The sequence below is a fragment of the Pseudonaja textilis genome, chromosome Z, assembly GCF_049901715.1.
Source record: "Pseudonaja textilis isolate UNSWEBS1 chromosome Z, rPseTex1.2, whole genome shotgun sequence".
Classification (NCBI taxonomy): domain Eukaryota; kingdom Metazoa; phylum Chordata; class Lepidosauria; order Squamata; family Elapidae; genus Pseudonaja; species Pseudonaja textilis.
Window position 1 is genome coordinate 81,363,036 of NC_142008.1, and position 27,404 is coordinate 81,390,439.

The following is a 27,404-nucleotide window of genomic DNA, read 5'->3' on the forward strand; positions in this document are numbered from 1 at the left end:
ATTTGCTGGAATTTTCTAGAGAGTAGGAAGCAATGCTGCAGTATAAAAAATGGTTGCAGTCAGTGCAATAGTATGGTCTGGTATTGTCGTTATTGCATATTACATTCTTTAATGTCATGCTTCATGAGAAATATATAGCACATTTATCTTAACAATGCCCAGAATGTTTTTGGCAATACCATCTTTATAAAATTGACAACATGACATATTCTAGATATGGCAGCTATTTTCTAACATTCCAGATTGGATTTTTTACAGCTATGCCTGGAATAATTAGGGATTAAACTTTATTTTATTTTTTTCCTGCAGGCAGTTTGATGATGAATTGGGGATTAATAAAAGGTAACATCTTCTATTTCTGCCTTACAAAATGGTTGTAAACAGAGCAATCAAGCAATGCAGATAAATCACAAAAGACAGAAAGGGTCCTAACTCACCCAGAAGGAAGTAAAAGGAAGGTTCTACATTCCTGCATACTTTATAGGGTATGTGCATCACAAATGTCTCCTGTTCTTAATAAATTGCACTGCCACTACTATTTATTTAATCCGGTCACTCCATTTGGTTATCAAGAAAATAGATAATAACACTAAAGTAATATGCTTTGAAAAATTGACATAACTGACAATTGCTAAGCCATCATTCTGTTTTTGTTTTTCTTTTCAAACTGTATTGGTAGAACAACATTTATAAAAGTTTTTATGTTTACAAATTCAGAAAAACTACATTTTTAGAAGAAATTCCTGAATTTTAATTATTATACACTTGGGGCTTAACCTCCTATTCCTTCTCATATAAAGAACCCGCTGCCCAGATACATCTTCCCAAAAAATCAAGAATGGTTTAATATGCACATAAAAATATAGATTTCATCACTCCAGAGTTCAATACATATCTGCAATCACTAAGTATTTTAAAGCCAGGCCCCTAGTCTTATTATTATATGGCCCACAACTTGAACCACCTTTTTATACGCAAAATGAATGCAATGTGTACATTCCTACCCATGGAGGACAACTCCTGTTCTCTTTGAAACCAAGTAATTGATTTCATATCTTCCCCCAGGGAGGAAGCATAGAAACATCTAAAGAAAAGTCTTTGCTAAATGTATCAGTGATAAGAAGTAAAGTAGCTTAGATTTCCTCAAAGGAAAAAGAGCACGTGTTGGTGACTGGAGATTCAGTACTTAAAGGAACAGAACCAACCAGGCAAATTCTTTAGGAAAGTACAGTATATTGCCTTCTAGATGCTAAGATTAAAGATGTGTGAGAGAAGTTCTCACAAAATAATCACTACTCCTTTCTCCTTTCATGTTGAGACAAATGATACTACTGAGATTCTGAAAAAAAATTTCAATGGACAAAGAGCAACTAGGGAGGATAGCCAAAGAGTTAGAAGCATAGGTGGGGAACTAATCTATATTTCCAGCTGAAGATCAATATCCAATGTGGGAGTAAAAGATTTCAGAAGTAAATCACTGGCTCATTCTTATTAATAGAGATGAAATAGCTGAGGTAGTAGAAGTTCCAGGAACTTTGGGGGCGAGTGACCATGTCTTACTTGAATTTATCATAATGCAGGACAATATCAGACTAGTGTTTGGAGTTTAAGGGAGCTGATGTAAACAAACTGATAAAATAGAAAGAAGTCTGTTCTCTATGCCAAAAGCCTTTTGCCTCTGTTTTCTGGGCCAAAAGAATGGTTACAGAAGCTCTCGGGTGTGTGATCTAGTGAAGAGAAGGACCAGGGAGACATGATAGCAGCGTTCCAATATTTGAGGGGCTGCCATAGAGAGGAAGGGGTCAAGCTATTTTCTAAAGTGCCTGTAGGCCAGACAAGGAATAATGGATGGGAACTGAACAAGAGATTTAACCTGGAAATAAAGAGACACTTTCTGATAGTGAGAACAATCAACCAATGGAACAGCTTTCCTTCAGAAGTTGTGGGAACTTGAGACTCACTTGAGACTTTCAAGAAGGGAGTGGACTGCCATTTGTCAGAAATAGTGTAGGGTCTCCTGCTTGGGTGGAGGGTTGGACTAGATGATCCATAAGGTCCCTTTCAACTCTGTTAATCTTTTATCTGTTATCAGTTATCAGATCAAATGACTGAACACTTCAGTCTGGTATCTCACACTCCTTCAGGGTCTATCCCCTTTGCAAAAGGTTTTGGTGCAGAGAACGGAAGCCTTCGGTGGCACAATCTTGCGCCTCTACAGGCCTTCGTTCTCCATGCCAAAAGGATGTGGAAGCTGCAATTTACAAAGAGGATGGAAAGCCTTCAGGGGTGTGATCTTGCACTCCTTCAGGCTGCTGCCCCTTTGCAAAAGTTTTGGTGTGGAGAATGGAAACCCAATCTCATGTTCCTGCATTGTCCACACCAAAACCTTTTGCAAAGGGGACAGAAGGGTATATAAGAAGAAAGCCATTTGGCCCTGCCATATGACCCTGACTCTGCAGATCTTTAAAAGGTGAGTAATTGCTGATGGGATGGGGAGGAGCAGGTAGGCTAGCATAGCTGGGTTAGTGCCTGTTAGGTCCCTGTAATGAGGATGGGATAGGCAAGGGGAATGTTGCAGTGTCTCTTCAGTCGATTGTAAGGATGAATGACTACCATGAAGCTGCAACGTTCATAACTTCGGGATTGTGTCACAAGTACTTTTGGGGTGTTGTTGTTGTAACTATGAACAGTCACTGTCATAACTCAAAAACAGACTGTATAATAAAATGGAAACAGGGCCATTTAACTAAAGCAGAATATCAGCAAATAGCCAAAATCTGCAAAGATGGGAGTCAGGAAGGCTCAGAATGAACTAAGACCAAAATAACAAAAAAGGGTTCTTTTAATATGTAAGAAGAAAATCAAGGAATTGGTTAGTCCATTAATGAAAGAAGATGGCAAGAAGGTGAACAATGCAGCAAGAAGTAAGCGGAACTGTTTAATTCCTACTTTGCATATATTTTTATGCAAATGGAAGGGTTCTTGAAAAGGTAGGGACTATATGCACATTTTTAAATTGAAGTTGAAAATTTGGATATTACGTATTTGGGAGAAACAATCCCTTGCCTCTGTTTTAACGGACAATCAAACATGATAGGATGCCTCAGAGTTGGTAGATTATATGGAAGAAATTCATCTTCCCGAATTCAAAGCCGTGGTCAACATGCAACTAAACCAGAGGTGGTATTCAACCGTTCTCACCTACTTGGGCGAACCAGTAGCGGTTATTTGGCGTGGGTCGCCGAACTGGTAGTGACCCCTGGCTGGCCATGCCCCCAACCCGGTCACCCGGTTGCTCATTTGCAATCACTCTCCTACCTTTCTATTCCCCACGTCCTCTTTCTCCCCGGAGGAAAGGAAGAAAGGCATGGATGCTGCAAGTATCGCTTTCCCTGTATGAGTAAAGTGCCTGGAGTGAGAAAGAGTGCAGTCTGACAGAGTGGGTGGGGGTGAATCGAGCCTTGGAGCACTTTTGCAATGTAAAAGAAATGCATTTTGGAAGCAGATCCTTTAAAAACTTCTCCAAGGATTCCCCATGAATACTGAAAATATCGCTTTCCCCCGTGTGAGTTAAAGTGCTGGAGTGAGAAGGACTGCAGTCTGACAGAGGGGGTGGGGGAATCCACTCAAGCCTTGGAGAAATTTAAAGGAGCTGCTTCGAAAATGCTTGTCTGTTAAGTGCTGTCTGTGTGTGTGTGTGTGTGTGTGTGTGTGTGTGTGAGAGAGAGAGAGAGAGAGAGAGAGAGAGAGAGAGAGAGAGAGAAAGAGGAAGGTAGAGAAAGAAAGAAAAAATAGGAAGAGAGAGAGAGATAAAACTCTGTGCTATATTTTTAATTGTTTCATTATTTATCATGTGTTAATATTTTACACTGTCCCTACACCTAGAGTGATTTTTCTGCCTATCTTTTGTCCAGGGCTACCACATATTTTTCAGGGTTTACATGCATTCAATGTCAATAGTCCAGAGCATAAAATACACATGTGTTTAACAAGAGTGGAAAGGGACCTTGGAGGTCTTCTAGTCCAACCTCCAGGTCAGGCAAGAAAACTGAGGATGCCAAACTCTGAGTAGAGATCCTGGAAAACGGGTCAGAATAATACTTAGAAGGGACCTTGTGGGGAACCCTATAGCATTTCAGAGAAATGGCTGTCCAGTCTTTTCTGAAAAACTTCCAGTGATTGAGCACCCAGAACTTCTGGAGACAGGCAGTTCCACTGGTTAATTGTTGTCACTGTCAGCAAGTATCTCCTTAGTTTTAGGTTGCTTCTCTCTGTTCAGTTTCCATCCATTGCTTCTTGTTTGCATTCTGCTTCTTTGGGAAATGCATTGTCCCCCTTTCTTTGTGGCAGCCCCTTAAAAGCCTGTTGCCTATCACACTCTTGAGTAAAGCAGGTGAGCCATTTCCTCCTTTCGGTGGTCCATGAAAGTACATCTATAGTATGCAGATAATAAAGTCAAAAAAGGTGAAGAACATTTTTACAGAACTATAGATAAGTTGAGGCTGGGTGACAAGGAATAGCTGGGAGGGGAGGGGCCAGAGGAGGCACCCCTTGATGTGAGTGACCACCCACCTTGAGTTGGCCATGCCCACCCAGTCACATGCCCACCAAGCATGCCCACCCAGTCCCATGACCACTAAGCCACACACCCCGGTCACATGACCACAAACCATGCCCACCAAATAAGCCACACCCACAGAACCGGTGGTAAAAAAAATTGAATTCCACCACTGAACTAAACTAAAGGCATCAGGAATTAGAAGTATACACAAAATGAAAAATATGTTTATTCTATGCCTAGGAGTTCCAGGTGGGCCATGATTTCCGTACCTTCTTCCTTCTTCCTTTCACCATTGTTTCTACCACCCTTGAATTTAAACACAGTATAAGCCTACTGGCCTTCTCACTTCTTTCACTGATCCTTCCAGGATCTTTCATTATCTTTCCTTTTCTTACTGCCCTGTTCTAAGCACTATACATTGCACTGTTCACTTCTGCCTCAATCTTTTCTTTGTTATCTTCCACCCCAGAACATCTGTGTCTAGAAGAAGTATGTTTTTTCTTGCCTCAGATGTTAAATGAATTATAGCAGTTGTTAAGTTAGTAACATGATTATTAGGTGATTCTGGCTTACCTATTGACTTTGCTTGTCAGAAGTTTGGTCATATGATCCTGGAACATTGCAACCATCATAAATATGCATCTGTTGCCAAGCATCTGAATTTTGATTATGTAGCCATGGAGATGCTGCAACGATTGTAAGTGTGAAAAGTGGTCACAGGCCACCTTTTTCAGTGCCTGTGTAACTTCAAATGGTCGAATGGATGGTTGTAAGTCAACGACTACTTGTAGAGAAACTTTTTCACAGGCATACCTAGTATGATATTCTTTAAAAAAAAAGCGGTCTACTACCATCAAGAACTCCACCCATGGTTGCTCCACCCAGGCATGTCCCCTAGCTTCAAGGTCCACTGTGGCGGCTGTCCTAGGCCCCATTGTGGCCTAGGCCCTGGGGCGCACTTGGCCGGCAACAGCCGGGTATGGGCCTGAACTCCAGCGCCATCCATTTTCAGGGCTTAGTCATAAGATAGCAACCCTTATATCTAAATCAAGAACTAAAGAACTTAATGCAACTGACTTGAACCATCTTGAATGACTGCTTAAACAAAAAGGCAGACAAATAATTAAATAATCAGTTCAGCAAAATCAAAAAGGAAAAAAATATGTAAATGATGTAATATCTTCATTTCATATTATAAATGACATCTGAAATTATCTCCAATTTTAAAAACAGTTTTCAGGATGATGCAAGAATCAGTCTTGAAGTCCTATGAAGTTTGGCCAAATTCAATTTTTAAATAGATCATGGGCTGTTATTCACCATTCAGCAAACCACTATTCAAGCGATAGCACAATCCTATCACACTGAGTGTGATTTTGTGCTTGAACATTGAAACCATTTTCTCTAATTCTAATCTGTCATATAATGCACTTTTATTATAGTAGCACGAGGTACTTTTGAGAACATTTTTCTCTTTATTGCATTATTAATTTTGTAGATTTCTAGAACATTTTTAAGGGGAAAAAGGCTATAACCCATTTAACTGCTGTATATCAAACATGTTTAAGATTGTCAAAGGCTTTTCTCATTCTTCATGCCTCATTGGTGACAATTATTAGAAAGACAGAGCTCTGTGGAAAAGGCTCTATTGCTGAGAAAGATGAAAGAGTAGAAAAGCACTACCAGCAACAAGATGGTCTGTTACAGTAGCAATAAAGGTACCTCAGGGAGATCTGAAAGAACAGGTTAGTAATAAAACATCACAGAGAAGATCTATCTATATGATCACAAAGTGTCAGAAACTCCTTAATGGCACAACTAAGGATTCCTTAGATCAGGGGTCGCCAACCTTTTGGATCTCAGGGACCAGCAAACTCATACTTTTAAATCCCGAGGACCACTAATATGATTTTTTAAAAATACTAATATATTCAATATAATTTATATGGTATATATATATATATGGTATTCAGATTTGTTCGGGTATTTTCCCACATCATTATAGTTGTGTCTTTAAAGTTGTAGCAACGTTTCGGCAGAATCTCATCTGCCATCATCAGGCTTCTGTATTGTGTTCGTCTGTGAGTCAGACTTTTACAGTTGTTTCAGTTTTAAATTTGGGGCTAGCCTACTGCTGTGCCAGAATGGTTTTTTCTTTATCCTGATTGGTTGGGAGTCTTGGTCTGTGTTTATTGGTCTTGGAGTTTGCTGTGTTCTGCTTGATTGGTGTTTCTAATATCTTCTGTCTGTTTTGTGGCTTTTTTTGTCTTGGTTGGCTGGCAACATTGTGTTCCTGTTTTGGAGGCTTTTACTGCAGCTTGGCTCCAAGTAAATGGACGGCTATCATTTGTTAGGAAGCTAGGTTTCATCTGGGTGCCTGGTTGGGGTGTGTTTGAGCTGGAGGTATCAGGGGGGATCTGTTTGTGCCCAGGTGTTTGCCTGGCTTGTGGTGTGGAGATTTTTTTTGTTTGTGAGTGCAGGCTTTCAAATAATTGACAGTCTGGTGGAATCATCTCTTCTATTCATGCTTTCAGGTCTTTTTTCAATCTTTCAAAAAATGTTGAACAAAGCTGAATACCATACATGTAAGTACCCATGAAAACTTAAGAAAACAAATATATATATATACACACACACACACACATACATATAATATATATACATACATATATATACATACATATACAAACATACATATACATATACATATATATACACATACATATATACTTGGAGCCAAGCGGCACTAAAAGCCTACAATACAGGAAACACAATGTTGCCAGCCAATCAAGACAAAAAAAGCTACAAAACAGACAGACGATATTAGAAACACCAATCAAGCAGAACACAGCAAACTTCAAGACCAATAAACACAGACCAAGACTCCCAGACTCAGGATGAAGAAAAAACCATTCTGGCACAGCGTAGGCTAGCACCAAATTTAAAACAGAAACGGCTGTGAACGCCTGACTCACAGATGAACATAATACAGGAGCCTGATGATGGCAGATGAGATTCTGCCGAAATGTTGCTACAACTTTAAAAGCACAACTATATATACACACACACATATACACACATACATACATGATACACACACACACACACACACACACACACACACACTAACTTATTTAATCATAATAAAAATGTAAACGCTTAATGATAACAAAATAAAAGTTCCGGTCTGCAAGCCTCCCCCACCTGGCACCTTCCAAAGAGACAGAAGAGCGGGCGGTGTGTGTGTGTGTGTCTGAGCTGAGAGGCCTGGGGCAACTGCCACTGGGAGAAACAGAGGCAGAAAGGGGCTTTGCTCTCCTTGGGGGCAGTGCCCCTTGGCTGCCCTTCCAGAGATAGATAGATAGATAGATAGATAGATAGATAGATAGATAGATAGATAGATAGATAGATAGATAGATATATAGAGAGAAAGCATCTCTCGCATGACCCGGGGAGGAAAGGAGGTGAAATAAAACTTACTCTTTCACTGAGACCTACAAAACACCAATCTACCGTATTCCAGGAATTCTTCAAAATCATCAAACGCTCCCTCTTGCAGTTCCCGTGCCTCCTGGCTCAGGTCTCTGAGATGCACGCTCCCACACACGGCGGTGGTGGCAACAACAGCCCCCTCCCCCAGCACCTGCTGCCAGCTCTCCCCATTAGTTTTCTAGCTTTGAATTGCTCCCAGCTCTCTCTCTTTCCTCCCCCCTGCCCACGCGCAGGCAGGAAAGGAAAGGGAGATGGAGCCATGAACAGCTCTCCCCCTTTTCAGCCCTTGCTGCCTCTCCCAACATCGAAGCCTCAGAAACGCAGGCAAAGCTGCCACAGCAGTAGCGCCCTGAGTTGCTTGCTTCTCCACTACTACCTCCTCCTCCTGACGCACTACTTCCTTCTCTAGGTAAGGTGATTCTTAACTAACCGAGCATGCTAAGGCAACTCAGGACACTACTGCTGCGGTGGCTTTACCTGTGTCTCCAAGGCTCGATCTTGGGAGAAGCAGCAAGGGGTGGGAGAGTGGAGAGCTGCACATGGCTCTGTCTCCCTTTCCTTTCCTGCCTGCATGTGGGAGGAAGAGAGGTGGGAGCAATTCAAATCTAGAGAACTGATGGGGAGAGCTAACAGCAGGCGCTGGGGGGAGGACTGCTGTTGCTGCCACCACCAGGGTGTAGGAGCTGGTTGGTGTGTGCATCTCAGGGACCTGACTCTGGGGTCCCTCGGAGAGCCGGGACGCATGAGAACTGCACGGCCCAGATTAATTGTTTTTGGGGGGCATTTCTTCTGCGGCCCACCAAATTTTTTCCACAGCCCACCAGTGGGCCGCGGCCCACCGGTTGGTGACCACTGCCTTAGATGAAGTAATAATAAAGAGACCCTCTATGAGGAAAATGGGTGATTAAGAAGATTAATAAATAAATAAATAAATAAAATAATTACTATGACCTATTTTCAAGCCAATAGTAATTTGTAGTACAGATCTGTTTTAATGCAATCAATCCTGCATTTTTGGAACACTAGTGTGCTTATTTACAAAGAAATTTTCTCTGTAGTTACATTAGCTTCTTGGAATTTTCTTTTCATGAAATCACTGATGTGCCTATTCATATGCTTTTTAGGCACTTAATCAAGACCCATCTCTTCATCAAGGATTTCTTCATGTAAATGTTATAGAGCAGTGGTCTCCAACTCTCGGTTGGCTGACCGGTTCTATTTGGTGACCCTTTGGGAACTAGGCTGAACAAACAGCAGGTAAAAGGGCAAAGTACCATTTGCACAAGTGGCGTGCATGAAACCATCCCTTTCCCACTGTTGCCATTGCCCCTTCCAGTCTACAGAGCTGGAAAGATTGGGGACCATTATTATACAGGACTTGTTTAACTTGCTTTTCTTTCCCTTCTGTAACCTATTTTTTTAAAAAATAAATTAATCTTTGCAGAACAGTGACAAAACTCCTCATCTGTCATTATCATTTACATATTTAAGTTTTTTCTCTTGGATGGTTTCTGCATTCATGTGTTAAGATTAATACTTATTTTTCTATGCCACCATTATGCTCCCTTTGAAATCTATTTTATGCTTTAGTATATATCATACACCACACTATTACCAGAGAAATAAGAATGCCTCTTGAGACTTGCCAAGTGTGCACTCATATTTTGCCATATTAAATAAGGAAAAGGCCAAGTTTCTTTTGTTCTTAATTGTTTAAAGACAGAGTACTCAGACGTTACTCATGGCTTATGCTTTCTTCAATTTTGGGATCAACCTATTAATATAATAATGATAAATTTTGATGATTTTTGATAATCAGCAAAGTTTTATATACTGCATAGTTTTGAAGAAATTAGATTACTTAACTCATGTCACTGATAAGTCTGAAGAAAAGTAAGCCAGGTAGCCTAAAGTGGGAAGACTATATTAAGGCTGAAATGATCCTACAAAAATATTGATCAGCTGATGATTTTCTCATAATCACAAATAAAGACCTGGGTAGTGAGAAATGAAAATGACTTACACACTGGGCTTGTTTTAAACTCAAATCTTCGACTGAAGCCACCATAACCTGCTGAGGTGCGAGCACGAATTTGGAAAACATATGCTGAAGCTGGTTTCAAGCCATCTGCTGTAATTCTTGTCTGCTTGGATTTGATGATGGTATAACTGGTGTCCTGATCCTTTTTTGGTGCAACAACATACATGAACACACATATATAGAAGAATAAATTAAATAAATAGCAAGTACAACCATTGGGTCTGATTCTTGCCAATATTTTTGCCTATGATGATTTAATTCATCACTTAGAAATTGGATATAGGTTTACATCCTTCCCTTTTTTAACTATTAAAGTTGATATAGATTTATATCTGCATCAAAGTTGAAGCTAATAATAATAACCTTTTATTGAACTTTACAACCTAGGTTCATGTTCTATTAACAGTTACCCTAATCTAGCATTAATTTTGATGTGCATGCAATGCATTTTAATAATAAGACAAGAGATACTTTTGTGGAAAAAAGAACTTATAGCTTGTTCCCTGGCTCTGTAAATAAGGGAACTCGAATTGTCCTGCATAGTTTATATATCAGAGGGAACACAGAAAACTCAGTTTTATATTTACTGTTAAAATTATTATTAAAGGGATGTATGTACCTTTTGGTATTTACAGCATGAGAATTATTACATTAATGTCTTTTAATGAGAAATATTACTGTAAAACTACTTTTTAATGCAGATATAACATGGACATTCTAAAAGGTATTGCTGAGACCTATCTGGTGAAACTAATTTTATTTGAAATTTTTTATTATTTATTATAAGGATTTTAATGATATTTGAATCTAATTTCTTTTAAATGAATACTTTCTCATTATTTTTTCCCCTTTAGATTTTGGCTTTATTGGTTCTCAAACATCATTTTAAATCAACCAGTCTAACAAGAATTAATAGCGAACTCCTCTTGTTAATTTACTTTTTAGAGAATATCTGCCAAGTTCTCTCATTCAAAAGTGGCCAAGCATCATCTTAAGCAGTATATCTGTGATATCAATTTTCAAACCAATATAAACAAACCTAGCATGCAACCCCACATTTCATGGATTTTTCTCAAATAGGCAGGTGCCATTGCCTGAATTCCAAGTCTGAATTTTCATCAAACCTTTGCCTTGACCAGCTTGAATGCACTACCCTCCACAGTCATATTAGGATGCATAAAAACATGAGGATGGCTCTATGAATTTCTTAAGTCACCTGCAGGATCTTAGAAAAAATATATATATACTATTTTAAAGAACTGCCCTAGCAGAGAGCACAATTCTTATCTGTCATTTCTTTTATTCACTCAGGACTATGATCTATCTTTCTAGGTTGTCTGATTTTATCCCTCTATTTTCTTCTATTAATTCTACCTAAGCCTGAATATTAGTGCCAATTTGATAATCACCATTGATATTCGCATTATTGATATTATATTATGTATATTGTTATTTAATTTTATTGTATTTTCTACCTGTTTTTTGTCTTATTAAGGGAATGTGTTTCATCTTATTTAAGGGAATGTGTTTCTATACAATGTTTTCTGGACTAAAGCTGTAATAAAAGTTTATTATTGTTATCAGATCAAATTGAAAAAAAAATTCTTTAGCCATGCTCCCATTAGGGATACACCTTGTCTCCAAATTATCTAGTCATCACTAAAGTGATAGGAAACCTGCCCTTATCACTATTACTTTCGCATAATGAAGGCGAGATGATTCTAGAAGATGCCATGATGATCTACATGTCAAGAAACACAGCATGTTTTGAATCAAATTTGTGTATTTGAATTGGATCTTGATGGTTAGTACACCTCTTTCAAGAAAGGTTTTGAAATATTTTTTACCAGCCAGTAGTTATAATTGGCAGAGTTTTTGTGAACAGTATAAAATGTCCCCAATTGTCAATAGTTAATAGGCAGCAATTTATAAAACTGTCTTTACTTGCTCTTTTCTGCTGCCTGTGCTATTAGTGACGCTTGGGTGTACTATGAACCAATGGGCAACTAGGTGTGCTTAACTTAACAATTTCTTTAGGAAATTTGGGAATTATAGTTTAGTCATATGGGACACAGTTTAGGAATCTATAAAGCAAAGGCCCCATTATTTTCAATCAAACTGAAATGTGGAATTGTTAGTTGGGAAAGTTAAAACAATCAGAGATGCATAGAGCAGCGAAAGCTGCTTTGGTGAATTTTCTCTTTGCATCGTCCTGGCATTTTGAAATTAAAACATTTAACCAAAATAGTTCCCAAAATAATAAAAATGGAAAATGAGCATAATTAAGAAACAGAACTATGAAGTCAGAAATTCTTAGTTTGAAGTTTCTTTGTCAACAATTTCTTTGGCATTCTTTACTAAGGCATGCTACCATTCTCTTATGTGGCACTGCTTTAATTTTATTTTTGTTATTTTTGCTAACTATTTTAAATAACTACATGACTTTCTGTCAATATTCACATACTCATCTAATCTCAGTAGTAATTAAACTCCAATTCTTTAGTAATTGGAGGATGCCCCCTTGAAGTATTTTGAGTGTGACGTTGTATTTTATATCAACTTTTTTATTGCAATATGATTGGAAATTAAACTGATAAGAAAACTCAAATGTTTTTTTGAGACAAGTAATGTATTAATAAAAATATGTCTATGCATGCAATAATTTAAATAAGAAATGATGTCAACACTTTTTAATATAGAACAGAAAGAGAGTAAAAAGAACAGAAGAGTAAAGAAATCAGTATGATCTTGGAAACAGACTATCACACCTTTTCAAAATATTTGATTTCGTATTCCAGAATGATGCCATTGGGTCGATCTGGTTCCTGCCAGGAGAATGAAATGCTATTTTTGGCGACTTTCCCTTTTTTCACATTCATGATTGGAGATGGTGCTGTCACATGAAACAAAAGAAGAAATCAAAAAGAAAATCAAAACTATTGTTTGATCAAATGGGAAATAAAAGCAATTATTTTGAAAAGTTTTTTTTTTTTACATTGTAAACGTAGACCATCTTTCTGTTGTAGATTGTTTCTTATTTCTGAGCAGAAATTACTGTAAGCTAAGAACTGGACAGCTATCGTCCCTTGAAGGAGATTTAAGATTTCCCACTCTTAACTAGAGTGTAGCTGGTTTCCTAATAAGAGCAGCTTTTGTAGATCAGATCTAGGTCAATTCTCACCCAGACCAATTTAAATTCCACTAATTTAAATTCCACTAATTTTATTAATCAAAACTGAGGGAGAATAGCTTTCAAAGAATCAGATAATTTAAAAAATGAATCTTACTATTTTAAGTAGCAGCTATCAATTTTTGATTACAGGGTTTGTTTCTTTTAGTGCAGAGCTGTTAAATTTGTGGCCCACAGGCTGGATGTGTTACTCACTGGCCACACCCATGTTCAGTTTAGCAAATGGGGAAAAAAGTTGTGTCCTGTGATGATGACATGATGACATGAGTTTGACACCCCTGTTTTAATGATAGTGAATTTAGAGGACATGAGGCAATCAGAAAATATCATTACAAAAAAAAAATAATCTGAAAATTCCTGAGTTCTTTAAAATGCATGTTCTATGGGATATTTATACCATGTACATACCATCTTTTAAAAAAAGATAAAAATGTAGACAATAGATAATCTACCAGCATGATTCTAGAGCCTACTTTATAAAAATAGAACTTACTTAATGGTGATTTAGTTCCAAGATTTAGGAGGTTATTTTTACCCCTAGAAATGTACCCCTATCTAAAATGGTAGTAATTTTATCTGAGTAATATTTCCATAGTCTTTTAATGGGAAGTGGAAAGGTTATTTCTATTGACAAGAGAAAATGAAAGAACATCGTGGGGAAAATGGAAATTCAGTTTTCAAACACACTGCTGTAACCTGAGACACTGGAATTAAGGAAACTCTTAGCATCTTCATATGAATGATCAAACTAATATCTGTAATAGCAATTTTAGAAAATGAATATATCTTGTCAAGAAAAATTTGAATAGTGGCAAATCCTGATTTGTTATTAAATCTGAATCTGATGCTGTACCAGTTATTTTTGCCATCATTTTTAATAACTGGTTCTTAATATGAAAAGATACAAGTATTTATTCTAGTAGAAGAAAAGAGATATTTGAAAGTTTTTGACTTAATGGCTTTTACTAACTTAATTTCAGTTGAATTATCTACAATTGATTTTATTAGTAATTATATTCATTTATTAAATGTATATGTCACCCATCTCCCAAATAATGTAACTCCTAATTCCTATTTTGTAGAAGTGAAACAGTTTTAGGAAGTTATGATATAGAATACAACAGTCAAAGCAAGAGTAGAATGAAAAATCTTAGGATGTGACATTGGATCAACATAGTTATTATAGATTTAATCATCTTGATTTTAGCTATATTTGATCATTAAAATTCTATCATGCTTTTTTTTAAAAAAACAGCTGGTTGCTTTGCAAGCTTTTTAACAATCATCTGGTGGTCTTTTCACTGATCTAAATTTTTAATGATCTAAATTGCTTACATGTTTAGTAGAGAGAATGTTGGATGGAGAGAATGGAAGTAAGTTAAAAGCAAAGGGTAACTATACACCTAGAGTACTTCAGAAGGATAGGAACCATACCCTTTTGCCATCGTTTTAAAAAGACGTGTTATATACTATAACTGCAAGATAAGGACCAATTAAGTATGTACAATTGGTTTTTGTAGTTTGGGCATGTAACCATAGCTACTCTGCATCTTCTATTCATTTAAATTACAACATTCTGAATAAAGTCTAAACCTTTTAGCTTTCTTTATCAAACAATATGTAATTCAATCTTTGCAGTCAAACAAAATCTGCAATCATTCCATTTTAATAATAATAATAATAATAACAACAACAACAACAACAATTGTGGAGAAGAAAAAAGTGTGGATTGTCAACATTGCCATACCTGGTGACAACAGAATCTACGAGAAACAACTTGAAAAAGTCATGAGATATCAGGACTTGAGGATCGAACTCCAGAGACTCTGGCATAAACCAGTGCAGATGGTTCCAGTGGTACTCAGCACACTGGGTGCTATGCCTAAAGACCTAGACAAGCACTTAAAAACAATTGGCGCTGACAAAATCACCACTGGTCAGCTGCAGAAGGCCACCTTACTGGGAGCTGCTCACATAATCTGCTGATACATCATGCAGTCCTAAACACTTGGGAAGTGTTCAACTGGTGATCTGTGATATGAAACCCAGCATGGTTATCTCGTTTGCTGTGTATACTGTCATTTTTGTGTACAATAATAATAATAATCAATAATAAAAAAGAGAGAATAATAAATAATAATAAAAAGAGAGAAAAACAAAAAAGTCTGGATGTAGCAGTGACTGGAGACAGCAGAATAGAAGAGAAAGAACTGGAGAAGATAACAAAATACAAAGACCTACAAATAGAAATATAATGACTATGGCAAAGGCAAGCAAGGGTAGTACCAATAGTAATAGGCACCTTGGGTGCAGTTTTACTTGGAACAACTTCCATCCTGCAGTGATATCTGTAACACAATCAAACATCCAGATTTGCCTATCCCAGGTCCTTGGTAAGGACTTGATAGGTAGACAAAAATGCCAAACCCAGTCTGAACATCATCATCATCATCATCATCATCATCATCATCATCATCATCATCATCATCATCATCATCATATCAGCTTCTCATTGACAAAATGATACTAAAAATGCAAAATGAAGAAAAACAAATTTAAATATGGCATGGATTGATTACAAGAAGGCATTTGATTCATTACCCTACAGCTGGATTAACACCGATCTGGAAAACTTTGGAATCAGCAAAAATATTTGTACATTTTTGAAAGCAAATATGCAAAAATGGAAAATAGTTCTAACAGCAAATGGGATGACCATTGGTGAAGTCAAGATCAGACCAGGAATTTTCCAGGGGGGCTCACTTTCACCACTACTGTTTAACATTGCATTAATTCCACTGACAATAATCCTAGGAAATACAAAACTGGGATACCAAATCTCAAGCCAACATGGAAAGAAACATCTACTATACATGGATGACTTTAAAATGTATGCAAAAAGCCCCACTGTACTTAACTCAATACTCAACACGCTTCAATTGTTCAGTAGTGACATCAACATGAACATTGGACTTGAAAATTGTGCTATATTATCCATGCAAGGAAAATGCAAAAAATGGAAGGAATAGAACTGGGAAATGGAAGCATAGTGAAAGCAAAGGATGACGGTTACAAATACTTAGGCATATTGGAAGCAGATAACATCTTGAACGGAAAAGTCAAAGACTCAATGCAAAAGGAATACATCAAGAGGGTCCACAAAATATTAAAATCAAAGCTGAATTCTGGAAACATAAATTAAAGCCATTAATACATGGGCAGTTCCAGTGATATGCTACTCAGTTGGAACCATCAACTGGACTTTGGCTGAACTGGAAAACTTGGACTGGAAAACGTGCACATTTTTGAATATGTACCATGCTTTACATCCACAAGGTGACATCAACAGGTTGTACCTGCCAAGAAAAATAGGGGGCAGAGAGCTATTGCAAATCCATAAACTGTAGAAGAAGAAGAAAGAAGTTTGAATGATTATGTGAACCAAAGTACAGAAAAATTGCTGCAGGCTGTGAAAATGGAGAACGTTATAAAAACAATGGAAACAGCTGGATGACAGATTAAATGGGTGGAAAACCAAAGCTTTGCATGGACAATACTTGAAAAATATAGAAGGAAAATGTGATGACAGCTTGACATGGGCATGGCTTAAGATGGGAACCATCAAGAAAGAAATGGAAGGTTTAATACTTGCTGCTCAAGAACAAGCACTACAAAATGATGCCATGAAAGCGAGGATACAAAAAATCACCAACAATCCAAACTGCCGACATTGCAACGACAAAACTGAAACTGTTTCACATTTAATATGTGAATGCAACAAAATTGCACAAACTGATTACAAAGCTAAACATGACCAAGTTGCTAAATTAATCCACTGGTCATTATGTAAAAAATACAACTTATGTGTATCCGAAAAGTCATGGGAACATAAAGTAGAAAAAGTTATCAAAAATGAGAAGGTGCATATCTTGTGGAACTTTCAAATACAGATGGATTGTCATTTACAACACAACACATCAGATATCACAGTTGTCCAAAACTGAAACGTAGAATTTATTGATATCCCAGTACAAGGAGACACTAGAGTCGAAGAAAAAAAACTGAAAAAAATCTTGAAATATTGCAACCTGGCCATCGAAACTATATGATTATGGATGAAACATGTAACAGTGATACCCATTGTTATCCAGGCACTTGGCATCATGTCCAGAATTTTCTAAAATACATCAAGAAATTGCAGCTTCCTGAAATAACACCAGTGGATCTGCAAAAAACTGTGCTACTTGGAACATCATACATCTTAAGAAAGTATTTGGTACCTAGGATGCTGGCAGCAACCTGTATCAATCATTAGCACCATTCACTGGTATTTGTGATACTTTTTATATGTTCAGTTGACTAAGTTTCATGTTTAATGAATAATAAAAATAATAAATAAATAATCAGAATAATAAAACAAGAACATTAAAGCATCACAATAGAAAGGAGTAGCATCGAGGAGGAACAGGAGGAAGAGGAGGGGGCGGGAGTGGGGACGGCCTTCTAGGCAAGGCCAGGCTGGCAGCGATTATTGGGCCGCGCACGTGCTCGCCCGCCGGGATCTCGGGCCTTTGGAGGCTCTTCCTTTGGGTAGAGAGGTCTTCCATTGGTCCCCATGGAGCACGCCCATGGTGTCTATCATGATGCCCTTGTAATGCCTTTAAGGAAGGACTGGGACAGGGATCGAGACAGAGATCGCAAATGGGAAAGTGATAAGGACAAAGATTTGTGTCCTTCAGCCAACTCGGCTCTCCTCGCCGGAGTTGGTTTACCCCCTTTGAAACCCACCATATTTCCACAGGGTATCAACCCATTCACAAACCTGCCACACACCACTCGCTATTATGAAATCTTAAAGAAACGCCTACTGCTCCCAGTGTGGGAATACAAGGAAAGATTTACCGACATCCTCATCTGACATCAGTTCTTTGTGCTGGTTGGTGAGACCAGTTCCGGTAAAACCACACAGATCCTTTAGTGGTGCATGGACTACATGCAGTCGCTGCCAGGGTCAAAGAGAGGCATTGCTTGTACACAGCCGAGGAGAGTAGCTGCAATGAGTGTGGCCCAGTGAGTTGCTGATGAAATGGATGTGATGTTGGGTCAAGAGGTCAGTTATTCTATTTGATTTGAAGACTGCAGCAGTGCCAAAACGATTTTGAAGTATATGACCGATGGTATGTTACTGCGTGAAGCAATGAACGACTCTCTGCTCGAACGTTATGGGGTAATCATTCTCAATGAGGCCCACGAGAGAACGCTGGCTATGTATATTTTGACGGGTGTTCTGAAGGAGGTGGTAAGGTAGACGTCTGATTTAAAGGTGATAGTTATGAGCGCTACTCTAGATGCTGGCAAGTTTCAGATTTATTTCGATAACTGTCCTCTCCTCACAATTCCTAGTCATACACATCCGGTGGAGATCTTTTATACTCCAGAACCAGAAAGGGATTACCTAGAAGCAGCCATTCGTACAGTAATACAGATCCATATGGGTGAGGAAGAGGAAGGAGACCTTCTGAATTACTTGGCTGCTTTAAATGATGATGGAGACTTGACTGAACTGGGCTCCTTGATGGCGGAGTTTCCCCTTGACCTGCAGCTGGCTAAAATATTTATTGCAAGTTGTGACTACAACTGTTCTAATGAGATTCTATCTATTTCTGCCATTCTGTCAGTCCCACAGTGTTTTATTCGCTCCACAGAAGCCAAGAAAGCTGCAGACAAGGCCAAGATGAGATTCGCCCACACAGACGGAGATCATTTGACGTTGCTGAACGTGTACCACGCTTTCCAACAGAATCATGAATCAGTTCAGTGGTGCTATCACAACTTCATTAACTACAGGTCTTTGATGTCAGCGGACAATGTACGCTAACAGCTGTCATGAATCATGGACAGGTTTAATTTGCCCCGTAGAAGCACAGACTTCACAAGCAAGGACTACTACAGCAATATACGAAAGGCGCTGGTCAGCGGTTATTTCATGCAGGTGGCCCATTTGGAGCGGACAGGACATTGCCTGACAGTGAAAGATAACCAGGTCATGCAGCTGCATCCTGCAACGGTCCTTGATCACAAACCAGAATGGGTGTTCTACAATGAATTTGTTCTTACCACAAAGAACTATATTCGCACTTGTACAGATATCAAGCCAGAATGGTTGGTGAAAATTGCTCCCCAATATTATGACATGAGCAACTTCCCTCAATGCGAAGCAAAGTGGCAGTTGGACTGCATCATCGCCAAACTTCAGTCCAAGGAATACTCCCAATACTGATTTTGCCTTTTTTTGAGTCGAACTTGCTCAGAGAAGAGCTGAAAAATGACAAAACGGGAGTTTCTTCAGTTCCAGGTTGTGCTCTTTGCCTTTGATTCGGGAGCTTTTTAATTTTTTCTTTACAGTAAATATTCCATTTTGATTTCATACATTTAAAAAAAAGATGTATGCCTCTTTTTATTGTTTTCACACTGTAACTCATACGACGGGGGCAAACGCTGATCAATGTTTTGCAGTTTATTAAAAGTAGTTTCTCCCTCTTTATAACAATGTGGTAAGCATTGCTTTAGAAATGGTTGAAAAAAAATGCTTCTGAAATGTGATTATCGACCATGGCATGCATGATCGTTGTAATTGTTGACATTCCTTTTAGAGGTTGTGAAATGTTACAACGTGCTTATGTAGATGCGACCTTCAGCTTCACTACAGAAGTGTACTGACTTCAATAAAGTCTATTTATACTTTAAAAAAACGAAATTTCATTGATGAAATTAAAAATATTTCAGAATAGTACAGAAGTTTAAAGCAGTTTAGAAAAAATTAAGCATCTTCACCTGTTACTGAAACAATACCAAATGCTAGATACTATTATCATTAATGGGAATATCCCACATTAAGATGCTATTGCTGAGTAAACCTTTGCCTCTGGTGTCAACTATAATTCCTCCAATTATAGCAGGAGCAATCTCTGTTGAAAATCTGAATAAACAGGTTTTAAAAGTTCAATTTTAAAAGTTCAATAGCTCTTTGAATATTCCAGTGCTTACTTAAAATTTAGAAGTTTACACTAAATTGATTTTGGAAATGAACTATGAGGCAATGTAGTCAATAAAATAAAAGCATGATGTTAGTGCTTGAAACTAATAAGAGCATCACCACTGCATTTTGGATTAGTTTCAGTTTCTAGTTTAGCATTGAACTGCAACACAAAACAACCCAACATATTTTTAACAAGTCTCTTATAGCATTTTTTATCATTAAAGAAGTACAGGCTTGACAACTCAAATGCACGTGGATCCACAGTCGGCTCAAAGATTGTTAAAAGAAAGCTATAAAACTAATCAAATCTACCTAGATAGATATCTCCAGTGCTTGCTCTGGGTTTAGTGCTGTTCAACAGTTTTCTAAATGATGTGGATGAGGTATCAGAATGCTTATCAAACTTGAAGGGAATGCCTAGCAAGGAAAAGTGGCTAATACTTCTAAGAATACACAAAATAACAACAACCCCACATTCAATCAGGTTAGAATAATGTGTGGAAACAATGAAATTTCACATGGAGAAATATGAAATCATGCATTTAAATATGTATGTATGTAGATGTGTATGTATATATGTGTAAAATAGGTGTAAAATAGGTCAACACCATCTTGAAGTGCATCAAAAGGAGCACAGTCCAGATTGCAGGAAGTACTTACATACACTACTCTGTCTTAGTTAGCCTTAACTTCAAGTATTGCATTCAGTTCTGCACGCCAGTTTTTTTAAAATCATAAACTAGAATAGGTCCAGAAAATAGCTACCAAAATCATGAAAAGATTCAAAATGAAGTCCTATGATTGACAGTTGAAATGTTTAACTTGAAGAAGAGAAGGTTGAAAGATATGCATAGCTTTTTCAAAAATATGAATGGATGATATATTGCAGATTTATTCTCGCTTGCTCCAATGGCTCTAAGGGCAAAAAATAGAATTGCCTCAAACTGTGAGATGGACGACAAATGAATTAAATGAAAAATAAATTAAAAACAATAAGCAATATAAATATATATTAGACATTAGGAAATAAGAAGTAATATCCATCAATAGAATAGATTATCATATAGGATGGTTTCTTCCCATAACTAGAGGTTTTCAAACTGAGGATAATCATCAATTGGGAATAGTGTAATAAGAAACTGGTTCAGTTCCAATGTCTAGTTCTGCACACTAATATAAACTAAAACATGATTATAGACTAATACCTGCATTCTTCTGAATTTTACAATGTAAGTTAAAATATTACAGAATGTCTATTAAAATGTACATATTTGGAATAAAGTGAAAAACGTGCATAGTAGAGATGAGCATAAAATGCATATTAATTTTTGATGAGCTTTTTAAAACAGCCATAATAGGGTTTGATAAAGAAATGGGATGGAAAAATAATAAATTGAGCAAAATAAAAATTAAGATATTTGTCCACTGGTAGGAACAGTAAGGTAGAATATAGAATAACACAGAATAAGGCTTGGAAGGAAACTTGAAGTCTTGTAGTCCAACCCTCTGCTCAAAGTGGAGATCCTATACCATCCTGGACAAATGATTGTCCAATTTCTTCTTGAAAACTTCTGGAGCATCTACAACTTTTAGAGGCAAGCAGTTTCACTGAACAATTGTTCTTACTCTCAGGAAATTTGTTCTTAATTCTAGGTTGGATCTCTCTTTGATAATCTTTCACCTTGTTCTTGTTATATTCTTTTTCCAGTCCTCAGTTGCTTCTTCTCTTACATACACAATGGGCCAAATATGTCAGCCATAAAGTGTGCGGTTTAAGTTCAGACCAAAATTGTATCATGTCATTTGAAGTAAATTTTAGGACCCAAGATTAAGTGAGGCAGATCCTCACTAATCTGAAATAACAAAGGCAATGCAAGTCCTTTGTCTGTCTCCAATTACAGCACATAGTATGTGAGACCATTTCAGAGCTCTAAAGTCAGATGTAAATTACTAAACTGTATCTTTTCAAGGATTATTCCCCCCCACCCCCATTTCTTGTGGAGAAAAGAACAATATAATAACAAATTGTAATACTTAGCTGTATATTGTTAAATTAGTTTTCAAGTGTAAATTCATTGGACTATATTTATGCTGTTTAGGGAACAAGAACCAAAACACATAGGAAGGAAATTCTCCTGCCCAAGGTGTTTTGCTGTAGTTGGATGTTGTTTTTTACATCCAGCAGTCAGTTTCAGCTCCATGTGAAGTAACAGCATTTTGATCCCTTTCTTTTGCTTAGCCTTGGGTGGACTTAATCTTTGTATTCTTTATCCAAATGGTAAGAGAGCTCTAAGCAATCCAATATTTTTTTCAATATTTTCTTCTGGACAAATCCGAACAAGCAGATTTCACTGCTGTTTTATTTTTAACAGAAGACTAAATGTAAACTGCTAAAGGGATTTAAAATTAAACTAGTTAAATTTTGCTCAGTGTAGACATCTTCTGATCTTTCCTAAAAAAAACTTTAGTTTTTCTTTCCTACTTGCTTTTAAATATTTTAGTGAGTTAAACAGAATTCCTGATAATATTTTTCCCTTACCATGTTACAATCACAGAAGATATCTGTTTGGAAAATAGCTTAAAGGACATAATAATAAATAATTATACTTCAAGACTGATTTTAAAATCTGCAACTGCAGGAGCTTATATAATACATAATCTAAACAGCCCATTTTTATCATGCTTCAATACCTTTCTACCTTTCAAGGTATCTGTGAGTTTAAATATCACTCCAGGCAAATTTTAATGTCCATCCTCTTTTTTACCCATGTCCATATACATCTTCAAAAATGAGATATTACAAATATTCTTTTCATACAGTATGACGTTTGGCAGTTTTCAGGGAACTTTCTTTACCTAGATATTTCTCAGTGAGCATGGACAGAAAACTACTGAAAATTCACACTGAGAAGAATGGCTAGAGACCAGTGCCAGTGGTGGGATTCAAAATTTTTTACTATCGGTTCTGTGGACGTGGCTTGGTGGGCATGGCATGAGAAGGATACTGTAAAATCTCCAGTCAGAGGTGGGAATCCCCATTCCCTCTCCACTCTTGGGGAAGGTTACTGCAAAATCCCATTCCTTCCCATCCCACTAATTGGCTTTCCAGCTCTGTTCTCCTGTGCAGGGCAGAAGACCCAGCCAATCAGCTGGGACTCAGGAGGCAGAGAATAGATTGGGGGAGGGGATCAGTCAGAGGTGGTATTTGCCAGTTCTCCAAACTACTCAAAATTTCTGCTACTGGTTCTCCAAAATTGGTCAGAACCTACTGAATACCACCTCTGAACCAGTCCCTAGTTCTTTTCTTCCTAGGATTTTTCCATTCAGATCTGGTCCTGCTAAAACTAGCTTTTGAAGAGGGAAAGATGCTTTTCTTATTTCAAATAAATGTTTTTTGTTTTTAATCTTCACTTCTGCATGAAAAGCTCAGTAATATTAACCTTTTTGAATAAATAGCAGTTAGATTATATAGGTGATGATATTCCATTGCCTACATGAGGGAATTTTAGTGAAGTATACAATTTGATTATTAGGCTAATTTTCTTTATTTGCCATCACATTTTCTTTTCTGACAAGTCAGAATATAGGGGTTTTAAAACAATTAAATTTTACTCTCTACGTACATAAAAACACCTATATTCTTGTCTTTATGGTATCAATAATATTGTGGGTTGATCATAAAAAGCAACAATTAAATTTTGATCTTCAAAGTTTTAATGGAAAGACATTGCTTTTGTAACAATAGTTATAGAATATTAAATGATTATGTGAAATTTTACTCATATGCCATCATAGTCCTCTTCATCATGCATACACTTATGAATATCTCAATACATTATCTCAGTTCTTTCTGAACCAAAAAATGGCATCATCCAGACTTCTGCTCAGGTATTAAGATCAAATAAATGGTCAAGATAACTCAAGAGGAACTGTGTTTTATAAAAGACTTGTGCTGAAGTAGTAAATTGAGGTCAAAATTCTTATGTATCTCCATGGTATATGATTCTGCATACAGACAAGTAAAATGTCTTATACAATAGGAAGTAAATGGCTGGAAGAATTAATTAATTCTTTAAAAAAAAATTTATATTGTACTTTTTTGGATATGAATTATTATTTAATTTTTATTGTATTGTGTAGTACAGTAATTTCTGTGTAACTGTTCTAAAAGCATTACAGCAGATTCAACCTTGTATGAAATGGGTTCCTATTAAGAGTTCAAAAGTTTTATAAATGCTTTGCTTGACAATTGATCATATATTGAAATATTTAATGTTTTTTATTTTAGGCTTCCATAGCTGAAATTCTTCTTTTAATCTATATATTCATAAACATTTATAGCTTTTTTGCTTCCCTAAATCAAAGTTAATGTGTGCTAAAATCATTTATTTTAATCACATAACCCTTCAATTAGTTCAATTTCAATGAAAATCTGAGTTGTAAAGTTTGTCTTTAAGTCATAGATGAATAATCAACCAGGTACCATATAAATGCTATTCATAGAACAGCCCTATGCACATATTGTGGAAAGTGTGAAGTTCCCTAAAGACGGACTCCAGGATAAGCCTGAAAGCTTTGGAAAAACAAACCTCTGGTCCTGATGACTGGCTCAGATTGAATCCTGCAACATTATCTTGGAATACATATATTTGCCTTCTTCATTCATGAGAGATATGGGCAATTGCTGCTTTCCTAATTGTCAGCTCTTTTGAGGACCATTTTAAATACAAACTTAGTACTTTTCCAGATTAGCACTTAATCTGTCTGCAAGAATTTGTGATTTATATAAGACCTTCTGAAAACTATTCTAGTCATTTAAATTTGCCTCCTCCTTGTCAGCTCATTGCAATCAACATTAATGACAGCAGCTGGTAAATAGCTGGTGGCAGAAGTGGTATTTAGCAAGTTCTGACCAGTTCTAGAGAACCGGTAGTGGAAATTTTGAGTAGTTCGGAGAACTGGCAAATATCACCTCTGACAGGAGATTTTACAGTATCTTTCCCCTGCCACGCCCACCAAGTCATGCCCACAGAACCAGTAGTAAAAAAAATTGAATCCCACCACTAGCTGGTGGGAAAAACAAACCAAGGAGAACCTATCAACTGCTTTATTTTCCTTATCTCACATTAAAACTTTAAGAGCAGCAGCTTTTCCTTTGCACTCAAAAACAAAAGAAATGAATGTTAACACAGCTATGACAAACAGTTGCTATATTGGCTATGTCTACCAGATCTCACTACATAAACCCAGAGACCATTAGACAGAAATAAACATATCCCAAAATCTTTAATTCTACCATGCCATGTTTCACCTACATTTCTACAGCCTCCTACTCAAGAACAGGACACTTGAAACAATGTCGTTCAATTTATTTGTTTCATGATTTTTAAATTCAAAATTTGTTATTTGTTTTACACTATAAACAGCTGAGTTTATTTTATCTCAAAAAAATTCTCAAAAGCATATATTTTGTTTAATTATGGAATACCAAAACGTTTATTCCAGGTTTGAAATGATTCATATTCAAACTACCTTGCAAATGTTATTTAATATAAACCAGGTGTCACCTGGATCTCCAGCATGCTTTTTGCAGTTTGCTTGCCCATGGCTACCATGGAAACAGGGAAAAGGGTTTTAGCTTGTGGGAAGAGGAATTGAGTTGGTGTGAACTCTTCCCATGAGAATTGGAAGGGAAGTTTGCTACCCATCAACGGACTGGAGTTGTTTGGATTTTTCCAAGGCTAACTATCCTGAGCCTCTAGACACATTCAGCATCTGCTGAAGGGCTTTCACATAGCATCATATTGGGTGCTGATGGGTCCTTATGGGCTGGACTCTGGGAGGGCTTTGGGATGATTTTCAATGTGTAACCTTTGCGCAGATTTTACTCAGATGTTGTCTTGCTTTTGCTGCTGTCATTTCCTTCTTTCTAAAAGTACCTTTTTTTCCAAAACCATGGAGTAGGGGGGGTTCTTAAGATTTGAATGGAGGCAGACCCGACACCAGGATTTTTAGTTTATTATTTGCCCATAATTATCTAGGATTCTTCAAAATTCTGGTTTATCTTTATCAAGCTGGTGCATTCTATTTGTCTGCTGTACAATGAACAATAGTTCTAATGATACCAAATGTTCAAACCCAGTGTTGTTTCTTTTGAGCTTATGTAACAGAATGTATTCTGGAATAGAAAGGAGGGAAGCTCAAGCTGGCATAACCATATTACATACCTCTGGGATTAGATAATAAAACTAACTTTGCCTGAAATGATGAAATCATCCATCAAAATGCTTGACTACTTGACTGAATTTATTTTTACTATTTGCAGTCATCAAATAGAAAACAGTAGTCGCACTATAGCATTTCCAACCAAAAGCAGTATGTCTATATCATGGTCTTCCTTAAAGCCCTGAATGTATAATGGTAATAGAAAACCAATAGTGGAGTGAGAATAATCCAGTAATGGCACAAAATTGCAAACATTCAAGAACATATTTGCTGGATAGCTCATGTTAATGGATTGTTAAATATCAGGGGAAATGTTGGTTTTCAGGTGATCTGGAGAGAAATTGAGGGAAAAGTTGGTGGATAAAGACATTTCGGGACAGAATAAAAGATATAAATATGGCTAGACAGCTAGGTAAATTCATCACTTCATGAAAATAAAATCCAAGAGAAATTGGAAAAAATTTCAATTTTACCTCAAGGTAATGGAAACGGAACCTTAGACTAGGCACACTCCTAGATGAACTTTCTTTCACCCCAAGGATATAATTCTAAGTAGCAGTAGATTTATGTGAGTTATGATCTTTAGGAATATAGAAAGCTATAGACTACAACCTTGAATCTGGTGCATATGACCAGAACTCAACCAGCTACTGTAGTGTATGTTTGTATTGATGACACATATACTGTTTTGAAATCCAACTTTAGATTGCTAGGAAGGAGACTGATGCTGAGAGTCTATTCTAGACAACTTTTTCAGAAATACTACCCTTATATAGACAGCTGTAGTTAGCCAGGACAGGTGGACTATTTCAAAATATGAATCATTTGTGGAATAGATTTTCAGAATAACTCAGCA

At 37.0% G+C, this 27,404-nt stretch overlaps 1 protein-coding gene and 1 pseudogene across 8 annotated transcripts in view; one reads left to right on the forward strand and one right to left on the reverse strand.

Moving 5' to 3' along the window:
* The window catches only part of EPHA5 (EPH receptor A5), a 168,951-nt gene that overhangs the window by 45,801 nt on the left and 95,746 nt on the right, over positions 1–27,404 (reverse strand). For all 8 annotated transcript variants that reach the window (XM_087916034.1, XM_087916040.1, XM_087916039.1 and 5 more), the window contains 2 exons: positions 12,863–12,987; positions 10,077–10,236 (listed from right to left, as the gene is read on the reverse strand). In XM_087916034.1, coding sequence (XP_087772160.1) covers positions 10,077–10,236; positions 12,863–12,987 — 285 coding nt within the window. The remainder of the gene's footprint in view (positions 1–10,076; positions 10,237–12,862; positions 12,988–27,404) is intronic.
* LOC148124112 (ATP-dependent RNA helicase DHX15 pseudogene) lies at positions 17,900–20,000 on the forward strand (annotated as a pseudogene).